At 59.1% G+C, this 22771-nt stretch overlaps 1 protein-coding gene across 2 annotated transcripts; it reads right to left on the bottom strand.

Moving 5' to 3' along the window:
- Positions 1 to 308: 308 nt before the first annotated feature.
- On the bottom strand, positions 309 to 22163 carry CTXN1 (cortexin 1). Of its 2 annotated transcripts, none has more exons than XM_077788849.1 (3): positions 21995 to 22163; positions 2202 to 2295; positions 309 to 1604 (listed from the first exon to the last, which is right to left on the bottom strand). In XM_077788849.1, the coding sequence occupies exon 3, from the start codon at positions 1457 to 1459 to the stop codon at positions 1205 to 1207; it is 255 nt and encodes an 84-aa protein (XP_077644975.1). In that variant the 5' UTR covers positions 1460 to 1604; positions 2202 to 2295; positions 21995 to 22163; the 3' UTR covers positions 309 to 1204. The 2 variants fall into 2 exon arrangements, with proteins under 2 accessions (XP_077644975.1, XP_021401836.1); XM_021546161.2 differs by lacking the exon at positions 21995 to 22163 and adding an exon at positions 6806 to 6962.
- Between the last annotated feature and the right edge of the window lie 608 nt (positions 22164 to 22771).

Here is a 22771-nt window from a genome sequence, read left to right as displayed (position 1 = left end):
CCCTGGAGCAGCTCCGTGCGTGAAATGGGATTTGTGCCGGACCGTGCTGGGACAGCGGGCGGCCGGGCTGGGTCCCCATGTCCTGGTGGTCACTCCTGCAGCACCCGGCAGTGACCGCTCGTCTCCTCTTCCTCCTCCTCCTCCTCCTCCTCCTCCTCCTCCTCCTCCTCCTCCTCCTCCTCCTCCTCCTCCTCCTCCAGGTCCGCGCTCGCTGCCACAGGACGGGCAGGGCAGCCCCAGGATTTGGGGAGGGTCCGGGTCCCCCCCATCCCCACCCGGACGCATCACAGAGCGGAGCAGGAGCCGGCTGGGGTCGGCACGGTGCGGCTTTATTTCCATGGAGAGGGGCGAGGTTCTCCCCCCACGGGCTCAAATCCCTTCCCACGAACCCTCCCACGGGCTTCGGCCACCTGCGGCTCCCCGCTCGCCCCTCGGCCGCTTCCAGAGCCCTGCGGGAGCCGGGGAAGGGCCGGGCACCCCAGCAGGGATGCCCGTGGCAGCTGCCGGGCCCGTGCTGCTTGAGGAGCCTCTCCCAGGTGTTTTGGGGACCCTTGATCCGTCCTGGTGTCCCCAGCCGGGCGGGGACTGCCCCTGTCTCCGTTGTCACCGGCTGGGCAGGGACAGGGCTGAGGGGACAGGGCTGGGGGCCATGGGGGGCTGCACGGGGGGGATTTCCACCTTCCCGTCCCTTTCGGGGGGCTCGGGAGTGGCACACACGAGGAACAAAGCCAGCACTCGGGGCTGGTGCCGAGGAACCCCTGACGGACACAGCTCAGCTACAGGACACACACACACGCACTGCAGCACGGGGGGCACTCCCGGGGGGCACGAGGGGCCGGGGGTCAAAGCTCGGGGCTGGCACCGGGCAGAGAGCCCAGCCCAGGGACCCCGCGGGCCGAGGGCAGGACCCGCCATGCCCCGTCCCGTCCCCTCCTGCCCCTCCGGTGGTGCCCGGGGGGCACGAGGGGCAGCGGGGCCCGCGTGGAGCCCGAGCCCTGCCCAAGCCCCGTCCCCCAGCGGGCTGCCAAGAGAACTGAAAAGTGCTTAGAAAAGAGAGAAACCCCTAGAAAACCTCCCCGGGGCCCGAGCCCCACCGCTCGCCCCCCTGCCCGGAGCATCCCTGCGGGGCAGCACCGCGGAGGAAGGGGGAGCCGGGGCCGGGGCCAGCGCGGGGGCGGCCCCGGAGCTCGGCCCGGGCTCGCCCTCACACCAGGGCGTAGTCGAACTGGCCCCTCTCCAAGCCCTCCTTGTGGTCCGTCCAGGAGGAGGCGGGCATGCGGCTGTAGGGGTCCAGCAGGATGCGGAAGCAGCGCACCATCAGCATCACCAAGAACACCAGGAGGAAGATGACGAAGGCAAAGACAGTTTTCTGCTCGGCATCCATGCCCGCGGCGCCGGCGGGGTGCTCCACCAGGGACGGGGAGAGCAGTTCATAATCCATGGTGGATGCATCATTCATGGCAGAGGCCAGGGGCTCCAGGGCAGGGCGAGCTCGAGTGCCCCGGGGCAGCCAACTTCAGCCTCCCGCCGTGCCCAGGCACCTGGAAAAGCGCCTATTCCATGGGCAAACCCTCGGGATCGGCTCCTGGGCGAGCCCAGAGCTCCTGGGGGGAAAAGCAGAGGCGGTGAGGGAGCAGGGATTGGATCCGGGCATGGGGAGATGGTGAGGGAGGGAGAATTGGCCACGGGGAAAGCAGAGATGGTGAGGGAGGAGGAATTGGGTGTGGGGGAGGCAGAGATGGTGAGGGAGGAGGGATTGGACGTGGAGAAACAGATGGTGAAGGAGAAGGAATGGGATGTGGGGAAAGCAGGGATGGCTGGGGAGGAGGATACAGCCCAGGGAAGGGCAGGAGGTTCTCAGGGAGTTCTGGATTTCCTGGCAAGCTCAGGGAGCCACTCTGGAGGGCACAAGGCAGGGGTGGGCAGCTCCAGGCACCGGTGCAGAGGTTGCTCCTCTGGCCATGAATCCCCAGCAATCCCTGGAGACGCCCAGGCCGGTGCTGAGGGACCCTTTGGAAGCCCAAATCCCAGGAAATCCCCACTAAAAAAGGAGCTGTGGGGGCAGAGGGGCTGCTCAGGGCCTGGAGCTGTCCCAAGGTGGACTCGAGGATGGGGAGGGCTCATTCCTGCTGGGTACTCGTGTCCAGCTGCTGCTTCCCAGAGCAGAGGGAGCTGATTCCCGAGGAAACAGGGGCACCCACCTGGCTGCAGCTGCGTGGGGACAGGAGCAGGGCCAGGCTGTGCCCACACAGCCCCGTCAGCGAGGGAGCCTGGCCGGGGTCCGGCTGTCCAGGGCTTTGGGAGGCAAGGGAGGGGGAGAGAGAGAACAGGGACAGGGTTAAAAGGGCTGTGGGCACTGCAGGGAGCGCAGCCCGGAGCACCTCGGGAATTCCCAGCAATGGGGGAGCTCACCCAGGGAAATCCACACCAAAGTGCCGGGAATATCCACACCAACCTCCCTGTGATATCCACACCAATATCCCTGGAATATCCACACCAACCTCCCCGTGATATCCACACCAATATCCCTGCAATATCTACACCATACCCCCTGGAATATCTACACCAATATCCCTGGAATATCTACACCAATATCTCTGGAATATCCACACCAACCTCCCCGCAATATCCACACCAATATCCCTGGAATATCCACACCAATATCCCTGGAATATCCACACCAATATCCCTGGAATACCCACACCAACCTCCTTGCGATATCCACACCAATATCCCTGGAATATCCACACCAATATCCCTGGAATATCCACACCAACCTCCTTGCGATATCCACACCAATATCCCTGGAATACCCACACCAACCTCCTTGCGATATCCACACCAATATCCCTGGAATATCCACACCAATATCCTTGGAATATCCACACCAACCTCCCCACGATATCCACACCAATATCCCTGGAATATCTACATTAACATCCCTGGAATATCCACACCCAAGCCTCTGGAATATCCACACCATCCCTCCTGGAATATCCACATCAATATCCCTGCAATATCCACACCAACATTCCTGGAAGAACATCCACGTCATCCTCCCTGGGAGAACATTGACACCACCCCCTCAGGAGAAAATCCAGACCATCCCCCCTGGAACATCCACATCAATATCCCTGGAATATCCACACCATCCCCCCTGGAACATCCACCCAAATATCTCCTTGCAGCCTCCTGAAGCCTGAATTCAGGCTCCAGAAAATCCAGGCTCCAGGAAAAAAAGCCCAAAATGTCCATGGGAGAGCTCAGGAGCATCAACTGCCCTCCCTGTCAGCAATATCCAATATCCAATATCCATCATCCAATATCCAATATCCAATATCCATCATCAAATATCCAATATCCAATATCCAATATCCAATATCCATGTCCAATATCCAACATCTAATATCCAATATCCAATATCCATATCCATATCCAATATCCAACATCTAATATCCAATATCCAACGTCCTATATCCAATATCCAATATCCAACATCCAATGTCCTATATCCATATCCAATATCCAATATCCAATATCCAACATCCAATATCCAATATCCAACATTTAATATCCAATATCCAACGTCCTATATCCATATCCAATATCCAACATCCAATATCCATATCCAATATCCAATATCCAACATCCAATATCCGTGGGGAAGGGGAAGGCAGAGCAATCCCAAGGACGCCCCTGTCCCTGTCCCCAAGTGCCACATCCCCAAGATTTTAGTTCCCTCCAGGAGTGGGGATTCCACCCCTGCCCAGGCAGCTGTGCCAGGGCTGGGCACCCCTTTCCACGCGGGAATTCCTCCAATATCCAGCCCAAACATCTCTTGGATGGATATATCATCCCATGGATAAATTGAGTTAAAAAATTCTCCTTTGTGGGGCTCAGGACAGCGATAAATCCGGGATCTGGAGATGCCCAACTGGCTCAGGTCCCAAGGCCAGGGAAGATCCAGCACAGCCAGGACAAAAGAGAAAAATTCCTAACTGGTAACCCTGGCATTATTTATTGATATAGTATTAATACAAATTATATAGTTATGTTATAGAATATATATTCTATTATTACATTTTATATATTGTATATTGTATATTGTATTTTGTATATTATATATTGTATATTGTATTTAATATATAATGTATAATGTATAATATATAATATATATATTATATATTATATATTATATATTATATATTATATATTATATATTATATATTATATATTATATATTATATATTATATATTATATATTATACTATATATTATATATAATATATTATCTATATAACATATAGTTAATATGTTATCTATATTATGTTATCTATATTATGTTATATATTATATAACATATATATAATATATAGATATATGTTTATATATAATATTATATATTATATGTTATATATGTTATATGTTATGTTATATATGTTATATGTTATATATAGTATATAGTATATATATTATATAGAGTATATTATATATTACATATTATATATTTCATTGCTACATTATTTATATAAAATATTATTTACCCTGGGGTATTCAGGATAAAGGATTTATTTCCTTTTGGGATGGGCTCCCAGAACCGCTGTGGCTGCTCCAGCCCTGGACGTGCCCAAGACCAGCACCTGGGGTGGTGGAACTGGGGGAACTGGGTGGAACTGGGTGGAATGGGGTGGAATTTTGGGTGGAATTGGATGGAATTGGATGAGCTTTGAGGTCCTTCCAGCCCAGCCCATTCCATGGCCCTGCTCTGGATTTCCTGGGATTTTGGAGCAGAGCCCCATCCCTGCGCCCAGGCCCCTCGAAGGAGGCTGCTGTTATTTCAGGAACGGTTGATGGAGTTTTATTAAGATTTTATTCCTGTTCCCTTAGTAACTCAAAAGACACAGGCGAGGAAATTGCTTAATAGGGACAGAGCTCACAAAGGAACAGCATCACTGTCAACAATTCCAGGAGGCTGTGCCCAGGTTTTTCTGGGAATGAGACACAAATTAAATGTTAATTTGGGAACGGCAAATACCTAACGAGATGATGAACAAAGGAGGGAGGCAGCACGGAGCCGGGCAGGATCTGGGTGTGATCCAGGTGGGATGGAGGGCAGGATCCAGGTTTGGAAGGACCTTAAAGCCCTCCCAGAGCCAACCCCGGCACCTTCCACTGCCCCAAACCCAGTCCAAGCCACCCTTGGGCACCTCCGGGATGGGGCAGCCACAGCTGCTCTGGGAATTCCATCCCAGCCTCATCCTCACAAATTCCTCCCTCACTTCCACCCTGAATCTCTTTTTTCCCCTAAAACCATCACCCCACCCTCCTCTCGCTCACAAGTGAGGCATCAGGAAATCCCCCTGGAGCATTTTCCGATTTTTGATGCCTGAACTCCTCAAAGGTGGGGAAAGGTTTCACTGCAGGGCCATGGGGATCCCTCCCTCCCTCCCTTCACCTGCGCAGCAGCGGGTCCTGGTGTCCCAGCCGTGTCCCAGCCGTGTCCCAGCCGTGTCCCAGCCGTGTCCAGCAGGACAGAGGCAGCTCCGTGCCCCTCTGGACACTCTGGTGCTCCCCCCGGAGCTCCTGGAGCAGCTGGAATCTCTGCATTGCCTTTTTCAGTAAATGCTGCTGCTGGGACGGGGCCTGGCTGCCTCTGGAGCACATCCAGGGGCTCTGCCAGGGAAATCCTGAACTTCCAATGGGATCAAACCCCGGAGCAGGGAGCTGGCCCCAGCCCTGGGGGTTTGTGCCCCAAGCAAAGCGGGTGTGAGGCTCCTGAAGAGCACAGAGCTGTTCCCACGGCTTTGCGGGGCTGGGACAATCCTGATTTTCCTGTCTCCCCTTGCTGTGCACCCCAAAGATGTGTCATCCCTGGAAATCTGCCCCAAGGGCTTCTCCCCTCTCCTGCCCCAGCACAGCCGGGCCCAGCAGGAATAAATTCCATTACAGGAATCCAATCCACTGGGATCCACCTCCCCTTCCCAGCTTCTCATTCCCTGCCAGGGCCAGACCCTTCTTCCCACCCTGTCCATGCCCAGGGGGATGCTGAGCCCCCCCTGCACCTCCAGCCTGGCTGTTCCCGACCCTGCAGTGGATCCATCCCACCCTGGAGAACCGGGCAAAGCCAGGGGCGGGCAGTGCCAGCCCTTCCCAAGGATCCAGCAGGATCCAGGGGCTCCCTCCCAGCCCCTCTCCATCCCCCTGCCCCGTGGGATGGACAAAGAGATCCTGCCCTGGGTCTGGGCCATGCCCGAGGAGGATCCTGAGCCTCGTCAGGATTCCTGGGATGTCTGGTGTCCCCTCACATCCCAACCCCTGCTGCCAGGACCTCCCCCAGCCCGGGCAGGTCCCTGCTGGAGCAGCCTGTGGGTGATGGGAAGGGCTCCAGCACCTCTCCCAAGCCGTGGAGATGCCGTGGGGGAGCTCTCCCAAGCTGGAACCCTGCCTGGACCCAGCAGTTTGGGGAGATGGACCCTGGATCCAGGGAGATCCGAGTGGATCACCCCATGGAGTGTCCGGGATGTCCCATCCTGTCCGGGAGCAGCCCAGACGCTGCTCAGCCCATCCCCAGCCGAGCAGGAATGGATTTCCCCAAATCCCAAGCGCTGATCCCACCAAAGACCCTTCTCCCAAACCCATCCAACCGCAGGAAAGGCTGTTCCCACCCCAAATCCCGGCTGCCTGCCCCCTGCCCCCAGCCCGGCCAGCAGCCCTGGAGGATTTCCTGGCTGCAGCCCCTGAGCCCAGCCGGGGCCGGGGTCCCTGGCAGTGCCCGTGCCAGCTCTGCTCCCTCGGGATGCGGTACCTGGCTGCGCCGGGATCCCGGCTCCATCCCCGGCCATCCCGAGCCCCGGAGCGCCGGGGAGCGGCCGCGCTCGCCGCCGGAGCGGGTTCCTATGGCGATGCGGAATCAATTAGAATAAAAGGTGGAGCGCAGCAATTGGAGCCGGGAGAAGTTTCCTGAGGCGCCTGCCCGGGAAAGCCAGACCGTGGGAGTGCTCGGCGGCTTTTGGGGCTGAGCTGCGCCCCCGCCCCAGCTCCGCATCCCTGTGCCCCCCAAAAAAACCCCTCTGATCCCCCGGGGAGCTCCTGCACCCCAAAAACCTCCCTGCTGCTCCCTGGGGAGCTCCTGCACCCCAAAAACCTCCCTGCTGCTCCCTGGGGAGCTCCTGCACCCCAAAAACCTCCCTGCTGCTCCCTAGGGAGCTCCTGCATCCCAAAACCTTCCTCCTGGTCCCTGGGAATCTCCCAAAAACCTCCCTGCTGCTCTCTGGGAAGCTTTTGCACCCCAAAACCTTCCTCGTGATCCCTGGGAAGCTCCTGCACCCCAAAAATCTCCCTGCTGCTCCCTGGGAAGCTCCTGCACCCCAAAAATCTCCCTGCTGCTCCCTGGGGAGCTCCTGCACCCCAAAAACCTCCCTGATGCTCCCTGGGGAGCTCCTGCACCCCAAAAACCTCCGTGCTGCTCCCTGGGGAGTTCCTGCACCCCAAAACATTCCTCCTGGTCCCTGGGAAGCTCTTACACCCCTGTGCTCCCAAAAAAAAAAAAACCTCGTGATCCCTGGGGAGCTCCTGCACCCCAAAAACCTCCCTGCTGCTCCCTGGGAAGCTCCTGCACCCCAAAAAACTCCTTGCTACTCCCCGGGAAGCTCCTGCACCCCAAAAACCTCCCTGCTGCTCCCTGGGGAGCTTTTGCACCCCAAAACCTTCCTCGTGATCCCTGGGAAGCTCCTGCACCCCAAAAACCTCCCTGCTGCTCCCTGGGGAGGTCCTGCACCCCAAAAACCTCCCTGATGCTCCCTGGGGAGCTCCTGCACCCCAAAAACCTCCCTGCTGCTCCCTGGGGAGCTCCTGCACCTCAAAAACCTCCCTGATGCTCCCTGGGGAGCTCCTGCACCCCAAAAACCTCCCTGCTGCTCCCTGGGGAGCTCCTGCCCCCCTCTCCCCCGAGATCCAGGGCTGTCCCTGCCGTGTCCGTGTCTGCCCGGGGTTCTCCAGGGCTCCCGGGCAGGCAGATCCCCCTGGATCGCGGCACTCGGACCAGGATCAGACTCAGGGACACGTTGGGGTCACACCTGGCAGCTCCTGGGCACCTTCCCAGCCCTGGATCTGCCGGGATGCAGCTTTTTGGGATGGGAAGCTGCACCTCCAGTGTCCCCTTCCCACCAGGAAAATTCCATGGAAACAGCCACGTGTTGTCCTGCTCTGTCCAGCCGGGTTCTGGAGGTGCCCACAGGGAGATTTCCACTCCAGCAGTGCCGGGAACGCTCGGTGCCCAGGGCACAGGACAGCCTCAGCAGGGGCAAATTAAAATTGCTTTGCTTGGATGGATGGACAATTCCCGAAGATCTCCATCCCAGCTGCTCCTGGAAGAGCCGTGGGAGCCTGGTGTGGCTGCTCTGGGAGTTCCCAGAGTTCCTCTGGAGAAATCCATCCTCTGTCCTCATCCCCAAAGGGGTTCCTCAGTGCCTCCCCCTCCATCCATCCATCCATCATCCATCCATCCATCATCCATCCATCATCCATCCATCCATCATCCATCCATCCATCATCCATCCATCCATCCATCATCCATCCATCATCCATCCATCATCCATCCATCATCCATCCATCCATCATCCATCCATTCATCCATCATCCATCCATCATCCATCATCCATTATCCATCCATCCATCATCTGTCCATCCATCCATCATCCATCCATCATCCATCCATCATCCATCCATCCATCCATCATCCATCCATCCATCCATTATCCATCCATCCATCCATCATCCATTATCCATCCATCCATCATCCGTCCATCCATCCATCATCCATCCATCCATCCATCCATCCATCATCCATCCATCCATCCATCCATCCATCCATCCATCATCCATCCATCCATCCATCCATCCATCATCCATCCATCCATCCATCATCCATCCATCCATCCATCCATCCATCCATCCATCCATCATCCATCCATCCATCCATCCATCCATCCATCCATCATCCATCCATCCATCCATCCATCCATCCATCCATCCATCATCCATCCATCCCTCATCCATCCAGGCCCTGGATCCCTGGCAGTGCCCAGGCCAGGCTGGACAGGGTTTGGAGCACCCTGGCACATGGGATGGGACTGGAAGATCTTCCAGGTCCCTCCCAACCCAATCCATTTTGGAATTCTTTGCCGTAATTCAAGTTTAATTTCAAGACTTTTGTCTCCAAACTCCTCTGCCTCTCCCCAAGTCCTTGACAAAGCCCCGGCCTGGGGGAATTGCTGTGTGGAGCTTCCCACTCTGCCCTGTCTCCTTGGAAAGCTCTCGGAGCTGGAACAGATCCTTTGCTGAGTTGTTTTACAGCACAAAAAGCTGGATGATCTCAGGGGAACCGGGGACAGAGGTGCCCTGAGGCACAGAGATTCGGGAATATTCAGGAAATAATCAGGAACATCAACCCCAGCCCTGCCTCAGAGCCCGGCTTTGGAGCTGCGGCCTCGGGGGGGATCTGGGTTTGGGGAATGCTGGAGAAATTCCAGGTGGAGACAGGAAAGGAGCTGGTTCCTGCTGGCTAACGAAAGGAGCTGCAGCCTTTGCATTGTCCCGCACTCAGCCCGGCGGTTTGGGGAGAGGAAAATCCGGGTGTTTCTCCAATCAGAGCTCCCTTCCCTACGAAATTCCGTAAAACTCCGGCAGGATCTGAGCCCTTTTTTAGTGCTGACAAAGGGATCTGTGGAACCCGCAGCGGCTGCTCTGGGTACAGCCCTGTGGCACCGAGTGACTGTTCCTGCTTGGAGGACAATCCCACACTCGGCTGCTCCAGTTCCAGGCAAAAAACCATCGCCCGTGGCTGGGGGAAAACCGCTGGTGCTTCCTGCAGCTTCCAACCACGGAAGGTTGGATTTAACTGCTGATGGAAATGAAAGAAAATCACCTTGGGCAAATTGGGAGCCTGCGTGGCTGCAGGAGGAGAAATTCCTCCATGGAAAGGGTGGACAGGCCTTGGAACAGGCTGGATTCCCACTCCTGCAGGGGTAAAAGCCATGGGGATGTGGCACCTGGGGACAGGGGTGGCCTTGGCAGTTCTGGGGATGGTTGGGTGTGATGCTCTTGGATGCTTGGATTATCCTGGATGCCACCAAAGCCCTCCCAGAACCCCTGGCACTGGTGGGCAGGGACAGCTGCCACCCCCCTGGGCAGCAGCGATGCCCCTTCCCGAGGGCTGAGGCCTCATTCCCAAAATTTCCCCCCGTGCCTGGTGCCACTGAGGGAAGGGAGGGTCCTGTCCTGTCCTGTCCTGTCCTGTCCTGTCCTGTCCTTTCCAGGCTCCCCTGCTCAAGCAGAGAATTCCAGCTCACTGCCCTGTGGGAACTCAAAATGTCCCTCAGATATTTTTAGAGGTTCCAGGCCTTGGTCAGAAGCATTTGAGGCCCTGGCAGGCAGCTGCAAACAGCTGTGATTTTGGGTTTGAGCCATGGGATGAGTTACCAACCTTGGAGGTGGAACAAGCAGTCACAAAGGGTTAGATGGGATAGTAAAAGTAGTTACAAAACAGAGGGGAAATTTTTTAGTGTTGTACAGGGGAGTTTTAACACCTGTCCAGGGGGGTTTTTACTTTGTACATGGGGGTCAGAAGTTCTAAGATGGAGGAAAGTGGGCTGATCCTGTTCTTCCTCCTTCTTCTTCCTCGCCTCCATGTTCTTGGTGCTGTTGGCACTCACAGATTGGTTTAGAATAGAAAAGCACTTTGTAATGTAGGTAGTAGGTATTGGGGGAAAACTATAAACATGTAATATGTAATATAACATATAAAAGATAGCAGCAGCCCTGGGCGGGGGGAGAGAAGAAGACAGCAGACAGAGAGGATGTCAGGGTGTGTGTGTGCCTCTGCCTGAGCTGTGAGCAAACACAGCAGCCCCAGGAGAAAATATTTTAGATAACTCGCAGTAAACTGCCTTGAGACTGAACAACAAGAAGTTGTGGAATTTTTCTTTGGAAGCTCGGGTTGGAGGAGAGACTTTGCCACCACACAAGACCCCAGAGCAAGGCTGGGCTTCTCACACTGCCCCTTCCTTCCCAAGCCAAGGGCAGCCCTGCAGGGCTGTCCTGGGCAGGTGAGGGATGTTTCACACCCAGGAGCTCTCCCTGCCCCGAATCCCGGCCCCAGCAGCTTCCCCCAACCACTGAGGAGAGGGCACAGGGACAGTCCTGGACCTTGGGATGCTCCAAAGAGGAGAAGAGGAAAATTTGGGTTTCCTCCCTGTGTTTGCCTGACCCTGGAAATTCCTGCTCCAGGCAAACACAGGGAGGAAACCTAAATTCCCAGCGAGCCCTGAGGTGTCCCCAGACAGGAATTTGGAGCTGCAGCCAGGGGAATCCATGGCTGTGGACAATCGACTTCCCAACCAAATTCCTGCAGTTTTCCATTGAAACCAGCCTTTCCTGGAGGTTTGTGACGCCGAAAATGGGAGTGACGGGGGTCAGTCCTGCCTGGCTGTGCAGGGGACACGGTGACACCAGCAGGGTCCAGGACCACGCAGCCACCCCAGGAGAGGCTTCAGCATCTCCAGAGCCACAAACATTCCCTGATCCCTCTTTCCCTGCCATTCATCACCAACAGGAAATTCCCAGTCCCTGTCTCTTGCTCTGGTCCTGTCACCACTCCAGAGCATCCCAGGCTCCCAAAATGAATTTTGATGGCAGCCCAGGTGACCCAGAGACCACAAATCATGTTGCCACATCCAGTGGGACACATCAATCTGCTCCTTAACTCCTGCAGAGAATCTCTGGATAACGAGGAGCATCCCATGGGCTGCCTCTTCCTGAAAGAATTTGTCACCATCCATAAATTGCTGGGAGATTTATTCCTGCCAGCCCTAAAACTGCACACAAAGTAATGGGATTTGTCCAAAGCCTTTAACAGGCTGTTCCCCTTGATTTAAAGGCTGTTGAAGCGTCTTTATTTTCTTAGCACATTATTAATTCACATTCTGGCTCCGAGATGCCTCCAGAGCCGGCGATTTGGGAATCAGAGCAGGAAAGGGCAGCTGGAAGGGCTTAGGCAGCAAAAATCCAGCTCAGGGTAACTCCAGGCTGGAATAAGTAAAGGTTATCCGTGCCTGGAGTTCTTCATGGAACGGCCACGCTCAGCTCCAGAGCTCCCAGGGCTCTGCACAAAAATATGGAAATGATTCCCTGGCTCCAAATTAAGGACCTGCAACCCCAGCTCGGAGCTGGGGCAGCACTGCTGAGAATTGGGAAACGTCAGCTCCAGCCCCGCCAGGGGTTTCCAGCTTCCCCCGGGCCCCAGCACGGCTTGGGGGGTTTTCCTTGGGTGGCTCTCTGAGCCCCCGGGGGGGAAGTTCAGGATTTCATCGGTGCCACAAACCGCGGGGACACCCCCGGAAAAGTCCCGGCCCCAGGATCCGGCGCTGGGGATGGAAACGTGGGGAAGGCTCAGCCCAGTGCTGCTCCCAGTTCGGCCCAGTTCAGCCCAGTGCCACTCCCAGTTCAGCCCAGTGCCGCTCCCAGTTCAGCCCAGTGCCACTCCCAGTTCAGCCCAGTTCAGCCCAGTGCCGCTCCCAGTTCAGCCCAGTGCCGCTCCCAGTTCAGCCCAGTTCAGCCCAGTGCCGCTCCCAGTTCAGCCCAGTTCACACCAGTTCAACCCAGTGCCACTCCCAGTTCATCCCAGTGCTACTCCCAGTTCATCCCAGTGCCACTCCCAGTTCAGCCCAGTTCAGCCCAGTTCATCGCAGCACTACTCCCAGTTCATCCCAGTGCCACTCCCAGCTCATCCCAATGCAACTCCCAGTTCATTCCAATGCCAGCTCCTGACCCCTTCCAGTGCCACTCCCAGTTTTTCCCAGTGCCATTCGAGTGCCATCCCAGTGCCATGCCAGCCCTCGCTCCGGTTCGGTGGCCGCTCAGGTTGCCCCGGCAGCGGGATGTCCCCGCGCTGCTGCGGCATCCCCCGGTGCCGTTCCCGGTGCCGTTCCCGGTCCCGGTCCCGGTGCCGGTGCTCCCGGCTGGAGCCGGGCCGGGGTCGGCTCCGCCAGCCCCGGGCTGAGCTCGCTGTGGGATCGCTGCCGCTTCCCGGCCTGGAGGGAATTTTTTTCCTCCTGAAATCCCTGATTTACATTCTCCGTTTCAATCATCTCCCGGTTTTATCCGGGAATCTGCTCCAGGACCGGGGAGCTGCCCGGTTTGGGGGCTCTGATCTCCCGGGGTCGGGGCTGGAGGGATTCGCTCCCAGAATTGTGGAGCGGTTTGGGTTGGAAGGAGCTCAAAACCCACCCAGTGCCATGGCCAGGAACACCTTCCAGTGTCCCCAGGTCCCACCCAGCCTGGCCTCGGACACTTCCAGCGGTGGGGACTCCCCTGTCCCAGGGCTGGGTGACCCTTTCCATGAAAGAATTTTCCCAAAATCCAATTTAAACCTCCCCTGCCACAACTCGAGGCTCTCCCTCTTGTCCCTGCGAGCAGATCCCGATATCCCCCGGCTCCTCCTGTCAGGAATTATGGAATATTTATAAATACAGCCTCACATTCCCTTAGCCAAACGCCCAAATCCAGCCCTAAAAGCACTCGGCCATTCCAAACTCCTCCAAACCCACCATCCAAGGCCATGTGCAGTGGGAGAGCCTGGGGAGGGGACAGGGATCAAACCCAGGCGTTCCCCAGGGGCAGCCTGTGCTGCCTCATTTTGTGTTAATTTGCATTTCCCCCGCTCTTTATGAGCCACTAAAAGAGGATGGGGCAGCACGAGGCTTCCCTCAGCACAAATCCAGGCAGAAGTTTACAGGAATTCAGCCTGGAAAACAGGGAGGGCGTTTCTGCTGTGTGCAAACAACCCCAGAAATGCTGAGTAATTCCTGGAGCATGGGAAGCAATCATTACTTTTAATTACCAATTAAATGACTCGGTAATTTCTTGCATTCAAGCAGCAATGGAACTGCAAACAATGCCAGGCAAATCGGGTCTTTAGCATTTAATTACCGAGCTCTGCCATGAATTATCGAGCAAATGGGCAAAGACTCGGCTCCGAAGAACTCCGCTGCTGCAATTAAAGGATTTTTAATCATTCCTGGGTCGGAGTCGCTGTTCGGAGCCTCCCTCCACGTGCACCGACACCCAGAGCAGCGGCCGAGGCTTTGTGCAGATCGTGGAGCTGAATTCCCCCAAAATAATCCGGGCTGGGAGCGCACAAGGGTGGGATTGCCAATCCCAGCCTGTCCGGCTTTGCTCCTGGCACAGAATTCCAGCCTGGGTTGGGTTGGAGGGAGCTGAAATCCCACCCAGTGCCAGCCCTGCCATGGCAGGGGCACCTCCCGCTGTCCCAGGCTGCTCCAACCCGGCCTTGGGCACTGCCAGTGTTGTGGGTAGTAAATATAATTCACACCATTGCTTGTATGAAATATGGAATATTGGATACTTGTTAGATTATGCCTGTTTGTATTAGTTCCCCCCTTGCAGGCGAGACTGGGTGTATATTGAAATCACCTACTCTGAATTATTCCTCCTCATCACCAAAAAAAAAGAAAAAAAAAAAAAATCTTATTAATGTATGGACTCTGAATAGAAGAAAAGACTGATTGCTGAAATCTTGACCTCAGGCGGAATTTTCCCTATAAAAACTGAATTTTCCCTATAAAAACTGAATTTTCCCTATAAAAACCGCTTGTGCCAGGATGGAGGGGTGGGCAGAGGGGAAAACCTGAGGCTGACTCCTTGTTGCACACCCAGGGTCGATTCCTGGGCTCGGCACCGTCTTTTTCCGTGGCTGGCTAGATAAAATTTGACCGCTAATAAAATTATTTTTTATTTTTCATCTGGCTGAATAAATTCTCATTTATAACACCAGGGACCCAGGGGCTCTGGGAATTCCATCCCAGCCAGGAATTCCATCCCAGCTTCCCACCCATCCCTGCCCTCCGGGAGCCGTTCCCTGTGTCCCAGTCCCTCCCAGCTCTGCCTCGGTGCCTGCCCGTCCCTCGCTCATCCCCGGCCCCAATCCCATTAAATCCCAATTAAAGCAGCGCCGCTGCTCCCGTTCCGGCTGCCCGGGACGATCGATCCCCTCGGGAGGGCTCGGTGATCAATCCCGGCCTCTCCTGCCAGCATCCCGCTCCTCCCAGCTCCCGCTGCTCCCTCCCAGGGGTTGGAATGAATTTTGGGAGCTCCGGGGGCTCTGCAGGCTGGCGGCAGAAGGACAAACCCCACGCGGGGAACTGGGACAAACTCAGCCAAGGATTTCTGCTCCCACCCCTCTCCTCTGCTCCCAGATCCCACCTGCGGTCAGGAACCAGGAGGAATTGCACGGGAAGGTATTTTGGGATAGGTTTGGGACATCCCGGAGTCACGGGATGGTTTGGGTTGGGAGGAGCCTTAAAACCCATCCAGTGCCACCCCTGCCGCTGCCCCAGGGTGCTCCAAACTCCATAAAAGCGGGACTGGGAAGGCAGCAGAGGCTGAACGGAGGGAACATTCCCAAATCCACGCGTGGACTCTGCCGCTGGAAAGCTCCAAGCGGGGCCTCAGCGCAGGAATGAAGGCTCGGAGCTCTCCAGGCAGGATCGCAGCCCCGCTCCCGGAGCTCTGCCCTGGAGGGAACGATCCCATCGGCTCCAGCCCAGCCCCGAACGCCATGGGAGGAGCAGCCAGGGAAGGAAAGGCAGGGCTGGAGGGGCCAGCTCGGCCCGAGCATCCCTGCCCTGGCAATGCCAAGCGCTCTCCGGCCCAGCATCCCCACAGGACCATAAATCCAAGGAGACATGGACATTCCCAGGGCCAGCACGAGCCGATTGTTGTAATTAAGGAACTCTGGAGGCGACAAGAGCGACCCCTCTGCCTCGGGAATTCTCTGGAATTATTCAGCCCCTCCACCCACCCAGCTCAGAGGCGAACGGGAGCAGGAGAGGGAGGCGAAGAGGGAGAGCAAACCTTGCTGGATTTGGTCCATGTCCTTCCCAAAAGCACGACAAGTGTCCCAGCCTGTCTCCGTGGGGAGAGTTTTAACCTGGAGAACGTCCCTGCATCCCTGATCTCTTCATCCCTGCATCCCTCATTCCTCCATCTCTCCATCCCTCATACCTCCATTCCTGCATCCCTCATTCCTCCATCTCTCCATCCTTGCATCCCTCACTCCTCCACCCCTCATTCCTCCATTCCTGCATCCCTCATTCCTCCATCTCTCCATCCCTGCATCCCTCACTCCTCCACCCCTCATTCCTCCATCCCTGCATCCCTCATTCCTCCATCTCTCCATCCCTGCATCCCTCACTCCTCCACCCCTCATTCCTCCATCCCTGCATCCCTCATTCCTCCATCCCTCATTCCTCCATCCCTGCATCCCTCATCCCTGCATCCCTCATTCCTCCATCACTCCATCCCTCATTCCTCCATCCCTGCATCCCTCACTCCTCCACCCCTCAATCCTTCCATCCCTCCAGGCTTTGCAGGACCTGTGGGGCACTGCAGGACCGAGCAGGAGACCTGAGGAGCTGCGGGACCCCCCAGCAGCACCCCCAGAGCAGAGCTGCTCCTCCTCCTCCTCCTGTCCCCCTCCTCCTCCTCCTCCCCCGCAGTGCCAAAGCCTCTCCCGTCCCTGAGATGAGCTGATAAAAATGCAGATCGATCGCGGGGCCAGGGCTCAGCTCCCGGAAATCGATGCCGCTCCCATGCTGCCAACTCCCAGGGATTTTCTCCGCCCTCGGGAGGCTCAGAGCTGCAGGGAGCCGGGGGCTCCCATTCCTGCTTCCCTCAGGGAAAGTCCTGATCAAATCTGGCCACGGTTCCCAGCATTTGGAGCAAACCGGGCAGGGAAAGGAGCTGGGAGCTGCTGGTGGATCAAAGGGGCTGCCCTGAGCTTCTTGAGGCTCCCCAGATCCAGATGCTGCTCCAGGGATGGACAGGATTAGGGAAGCCAGGAACGGCCACAGCCCCAGCAAGGTCCTGAATCCCAGCAGGGTCCAAGTCCCAGCAGGTCCCTGTGGCCCATCCCCATCTCTCACCTCAGCCAAAAGCTCCTCCAGGGCCAGGAATGGCTGGGCTGGGCTGGGGTGAGCGACACACACCGGGCAGAGCAGGAGGGAAGGAGCATCCCCATCCCCAAATCCTCTCATCCCACTGCTGGGACCCTTCCCCTTCCCGCTCCCCCTGTGCCAGGCAGGGACAGAGGGGGGGGACAGGATCGTCCATCTGCAGCTGGGACCCCCAGTCCCTGCCGGGGATCCGTGTCCCCCCCACTCCCTGCTCTGGGCTGCAGCTCCTGCGGATCCACGGCTCCGTGCCAGGATCCCAGGCTGCTCCCGCCTGTCCCTGCGCCGTGCCAGGACACTTTGTGCCATCCCAGTGCCAAGCACTCTCCATCACTGGCTGATTTGTCTCCCTGCCATGCCCCAGTGGAGAGAGGCATTCCTGGAAGCACCTTGGCAGCCAGGCTGGGATCCCGCTCCAGGGACACAGTGCCGTGTCTGCCCTGAGCCTGGCACTGCCCAGCAGGGCAGCAGCTCCCTTGGGGACAAGGTTCCCTCACAGGGAATGTTCCTGATGCCCCTGTCCTCTGCACAGCTCTGGAGAATCCACGTGTTTATTCCAACCCCTTCCCCCGGCAGCAGCTCCAGTTCCAGCCCCCTCCTTTCCTGGAGGAGCCTTGGGCTCATCCCACGCGCTCCTGGCCTGGAAGGAAGAGGATCCCATGGATGGAGCAGCTCCATGGCATCCAGCAGAGAGCAGCTGCTCTTCCACAGGAGCATCCCCCAGGTCTCTGCTTCCCTGGAGCCCATCCCCATCCCTGCTGGAATGCTCCAGCTGCCCATACCCGACGGGGAACCCAGGGAGAAGGGATTCCCGGCTCCATCCCGGTGTTCCCTCATCCCACAGCCCTTGGGAAGGCTCAGCCAGCTGCTGGGGACACACAGCCCAGCCCCAGCAGCAGCTCAGCTCTGATCCCAGTGTGGGATGCTCCAGGCAGGGATGAAGGGATGAAAGGAGAGCGTTACTAAAGCCTCGGAGCAGGGAGGGGAATTTGGCCGGCACCGCTCACCCTCCCAGGCCTTAATCCCTTCGTTAGCACAGCCCGGCACAATTAAAGACAAACTCCCAGCCCTGCAATGCAGAGGGGCTGCGGGAGATCCCGGGAATTCAGGCACCGGAGTCTCTGGCCTGAGGAGCCCTTCCCACCCCGGGCAGCTCCGTGGGGCTGATCCAGAGGTTTTCCAGCTGAATTCCATGAGCTGGCACAGCACCAAGGGCTCTCCCAGCCCAGGGGATCCCTCATCCCCCCCAGCTGGGAGCCCCGGGGCAGCGGGAGGTGGGGACAGTGAGCTGGGATGGCAAAGCCACCCCTGCCCACACAGGGACACCAGCAAGGGAACTGTGGGATCATGGAACGGGGTCAGGGACACTTCCCACTATCCCAGGCTGCTCCAAGCCCCGTCCAGCCCGGCCTCCAGACCCATTCCAGGCTGGAATAGGATCCAGTAGCTCCTGCTCTGCCTCTTTGGGAGCTCCCAGGAGTTTGTTCCTCTCCATGACCCCAAGCTGCTGCTCTCCTGTGGGCTCAGGGGTCTCTGTTCCCACCCTCTCTGCTCCAAACCATTCTCACAGAATTCTGCTGGGGAATTCCAGCAGAAGCCAAATGTGCTGCCGAAGAAAGGTTTGTATTCAAAAAATCCTCCCTGAAGGAGGTTCTGCCTGGCTGCTTGGGCTGTAGAGACTCAGTGGGCATCAAGGTCTGCCAGGCCACGAAGGGAAAGCCAGACAAGGGCTTGGGAGGATGTTAAAATCCATGGATACACTGTGCTGCCCAATGCTGGGAGCTTCCCAGGCTCCAGGGCCACACCCCAGGCACGTCCCAGCTTTCCCAGCAGCATCCTGCCCTTCCCACAGCACAGAATCCTTCAGCTGTGGAATGGTCTGGTGGGCTCCTCCCTCGGGATTCCCGGGGGGTTTTCCAGGCAGACCTTGAGAAGGCAGATCCAACATCCAGCACGGCCGGAATGGGAATGGGAACAGGAATGGGAACGGGCGGGTTCTGTCCCACCAGCCAGACACGACTGGGATCAACAATTCCAGACCCACTCCAGGTCCCTCTTTGGGTCACCACAGCTCTTCCCTGCAGGTTCCAGCTCCTTCTTCCAGAAACAGCCTCCAGCTCCTCTCTAAATCCCAGTTTTCCATTCCTGACCCCACACCCTGAAGCAACCCCACCCCGCAATTCCCTCCCCATCCATGGTTATCCCTTTAATCCCGGGTTTAAGGCCTCACCCCGGGCTGCGGCCGCAGCCGAATGGCCCTGGAGCCCATCCCCATCCCTCTCCCTGCTCATCCCATCCCTGTCCCAACCCCATCCTGCCCATCCCCATCCCCATCCTGCCCATCCCCCGGGCAGCTCGGATCCCTCAATTTGAATTTTGGGGAATGTTTGGGAGGCAGCGCCGCTCCAGCCCGGCAGCGCCTCCTCCCCGGGAGCAGCGGCTCCCAAAGCAGAGCTCGGGATTGACCGGCACTCGGCAATTCCAGAGAGCTCGGCACCGCCAGCCCGAGGGTGTCACCGGCTCCTGTCACCCGCTCCTGCCACACCCGGCTGTCACCCACCGTGTCACCCGCTTCTGTCACCCACTGCTGCCACCCACTCCTGTCACCCGCTGTGTCACCCACTCCTGTCACCCGCTCCTGTCGCCCAGTCCTGCCACTCGGTCCTGCCAACTGCTCCTGTCACCCTCTGCTGTCACCCTCTGCTGTCACCCGCTGCTGTCACCCTCTGCTGTCACCCGCTGCTGTCACCCGTCACCCGCTGCAGGCGCCGGGGGTGGCGCGGAGCTCACGAACCGCGGCTGCTGCTCCGAGCTCCGGCTTTTCCTGCAGCCGCCCCCGGCCCTGCTGCTGCTCCCACCCCGGGCCGGCCCGGCAGGGGCTGGCACGGCCCCGCTCGGTCCCGCTGAGCCCCGGGCACGGCCCCGCTGAGCCCCGGGCACGGCCCCGCTGAGCCCCGGGCACGGCCCCGCTCGGCCCCGGGCACGGCCCCGCTGAGCCCCGGGCACGGCCCCGCTGAGCCCCGGGCACGGCCCCGCTCGGTCCCGCTGAGCCCCGGGCACGGCCCCGCTCGGTCCCGCCGAGCCCCGGGCACGGCCCCGCTGTGAGCCCCGGGCATGGCCCCGCTCGGTCCCGCTGAGCCCCGGGCACGGCCCCGCTGAGCCCCGGGCACGGCCCCGCTGAGCCCCGGGCACGGCCCCGCTGAGCCCCGGGCACGGCCCCGCTCGGTCCCGCTGAGCCCCGGGCACGGCCCCGCTCGGTCCCGCTGAGCCCCGGGCACGGCCCCGCTCGGCCCCGCCGAGCCCCGGGCACGGCCCCGCTCGGTCCCGGGCACGGCCCCGCTCGGTCCCGGGCACGGCCCCGCTCGGTCCCGCTCCGCCCGCCGAGCCCCGGGCACGCTGCCCCGGCCCCGCCGCTGCGGGAGCAGCGAGCAGATTTCCCCGGCAGCGGGAGAGCCGCGGGGCCAGCGGGAGCCGCCCGGCCGGGGCCACCCGCAACAGGTGGATGGGGACAGCAGGAGCTGCTGGGCGGCCCTGGAGCTGTCCCAGATTTTGGAAGCGGGGAATTGTTTACATTGGAAAAGTCCCCCGAGATCATCGAGCCCGCTCCCAGCACTGATCCACGTCCCCAAGTGCCACGTCCGCCCGGTTTGAAATCACTGCAGAGATGGGGACGCCCCCAGTGCCACTGTGGCAGGGCTTGAACAGCTTTTCTGCGGAGAAATTCCCCCAATATTCAGTGTAAACCCTTCCTGGCACAGCCTGAGGCCCTGTCCTCGTGCACCAGGCGTCCTTTCCAGGGGGATTTGCAGCTCGGGGGTTCCACCCGTGCTGTTTTCGGGGATGATCCCACCTCCCTCCCTTCCCCTCCTGACACAGGAGAGACCCCCACCACATTCCCAGGCCGCCTCCCAAAAACCAGAACCTCACCCAAGGCTCTGGGCACTGCCAGGAGCGGCCGGGGCTGTGCTGCCACAGCAACCAGGCAGATCCCGCTCCCACCGCGCCCCTCCGCCGGGAAAACCATTCCCGGCGCCTGTCCCAGCACAGCCCCGGCCGGGCACCGCCAGAGCCACCGCGGAGCAGCCCCGAGTCCCCTCCCGGCCTCTGGGACTCCTTCCTGCCCAAAACCAGCAGCGGGGAGGAGGCAGAACCCCCCGGGAGCGGCAGCAAGGAGGGGATGGCAGCCAGGTCCTGGGAGCCCACAGCCGAGCTTCGTCTCGTGTTCAACACCAGGCTCTGCACCAAAAACTGCCTCCAGCGAGCCCAGACTTCCCGAATTCCCTCTGCCGCCCCCCGGCTCTCCCGGAGAGCTCCCGCAGCTCCAGCTCTTCCCCGAGGGGGCTGCCGGTGAAACGCCCCCTGCTCCTCCAAGGGGCAGCTCCGTGGCTCAGCTCTTGGTGGCGGGGTTCTGCGGGATCCCCCCGGCTCCAGCAGCTCCGTTTCATCCCAAAGTTTCCCGAAGCCGCCCTCCCCCGTCTCCCAGACCCAGGCTGGGCACCCCAAAATCCCCTCAGCACTTGGGGGCTTCGGCAGCCGGCCCTTTGCTCCCCGACAGCAGAACCCCAAAATCAGCGGCTTTGCAGCAGCTGTAGGAATTCCTTGTTTTGCACTTCTTCTTCCCCAAAATGTCCATCCCAGATTTTATCTAACAGCGATATTCCTTCCAAAATTCCTCTTTTTTTTCCCCTCTCCCCCCCCACCCCAGGCTGTCACAGACCCCCGGGCGCACCGCGACCCCGGGGATACCGCACCTCTGCGGACCCCCCCTCCCCACAGCGAGCCCACCGGGGCCGGGGGCAGCCGGCACCGGGAGCGGCACCGGGAGCGGCACCGGGAGCGGAGTCTCCCCGCATCCCGCACCGCCCCTGCGGAGCCGCGGCCGGGCGGTGCCCGGTGCAGCCCCGCGGCTCCGCCACCAAAAACTTTCCCGGTTCCCCCCCGGTTCTCCCCGGTTCCCCCCCGCTCACCTGCGCTCCGGGCGGCGGGCGGGGGCCGCGCCCGCCCCGCCGCTCCCCGAGCCCATCCGGACCGGCCCCGCTCCCGGTCCCGGTGCCGTTCCCGGCCGCTCCACGACGCAGCCTTCCCGGCCGGGGGAGCGGAGCGGAGCCGCCGCCGGCGCTTGCGGGGCCCGGGTTTGAATTCCTCCAAGCGGCCCTGATTGGGCTGCGGAACGGGGGGGGAGCTGCGACTGGGGGGGCGGAGTGAGGATACGGGGTGGGGAGGGAGGGATGGGGAGGGGAGGGGAGGATGCGTGGGGTGCGGGGGTGCGGAGGGTGCGGGGGATGTGAGGGATGGAGGATGCGGGAGATGGAGGATGCGGGGGTGTGGTACCCGGCGTGGGGGGGGATGCAGCGGCTGCGAGGAGGCGGGAGGGGGTGGGAAGCGTGCGGGGGGATGGGATAACGTGGGGATGCGGAAAGGTGTGCGGGGTGTGGCGCCGGGGGGATGCCGGGGGCAAGGTGGGACCCTGGGGGGATTTTGGGGACGTGGGGATACAGGTGGAGTGGGGGGATGAAGGGATGGGGTACCTTGGGGGGATTTTAGGGATGCAGGGATATGGTACCGTGGGGGGATTTTAGGGATGTGGTCCCTGAGGGGATTTTAGGGATGTGGTCCCTGGGGGGATTTTAGGGATGTGGTCCCTGGGGGGATTTTAGGGATGTGGTTCCTGGGGGTATTTTAGGGATGTGGTCCCTGGGGGTATTTTAGGGATGTGGTCCCTGGGGGATTTTTAGGGATGTGGT

The sequence above is a fragment of the Lonchura striata genome, chromosome 28 (assembly GCF_046129695.1).
Source record: "Lonchura striata isolate bLonStr1 chromosome 28, bLonStr1.mat, whole genome shotgun sequence".
Taxonomy (NCBI): Eukaryota; Metazoa; Chordata; class Aves; order Passeriformes; family Estrildidae; genus Lonchura; species Lonchura striata.
The sequence above is the reverse complement of the archived record's forward strand: the minus strand, read 5'-3'. Positions and strand labels throughout refer to the sequence as shown.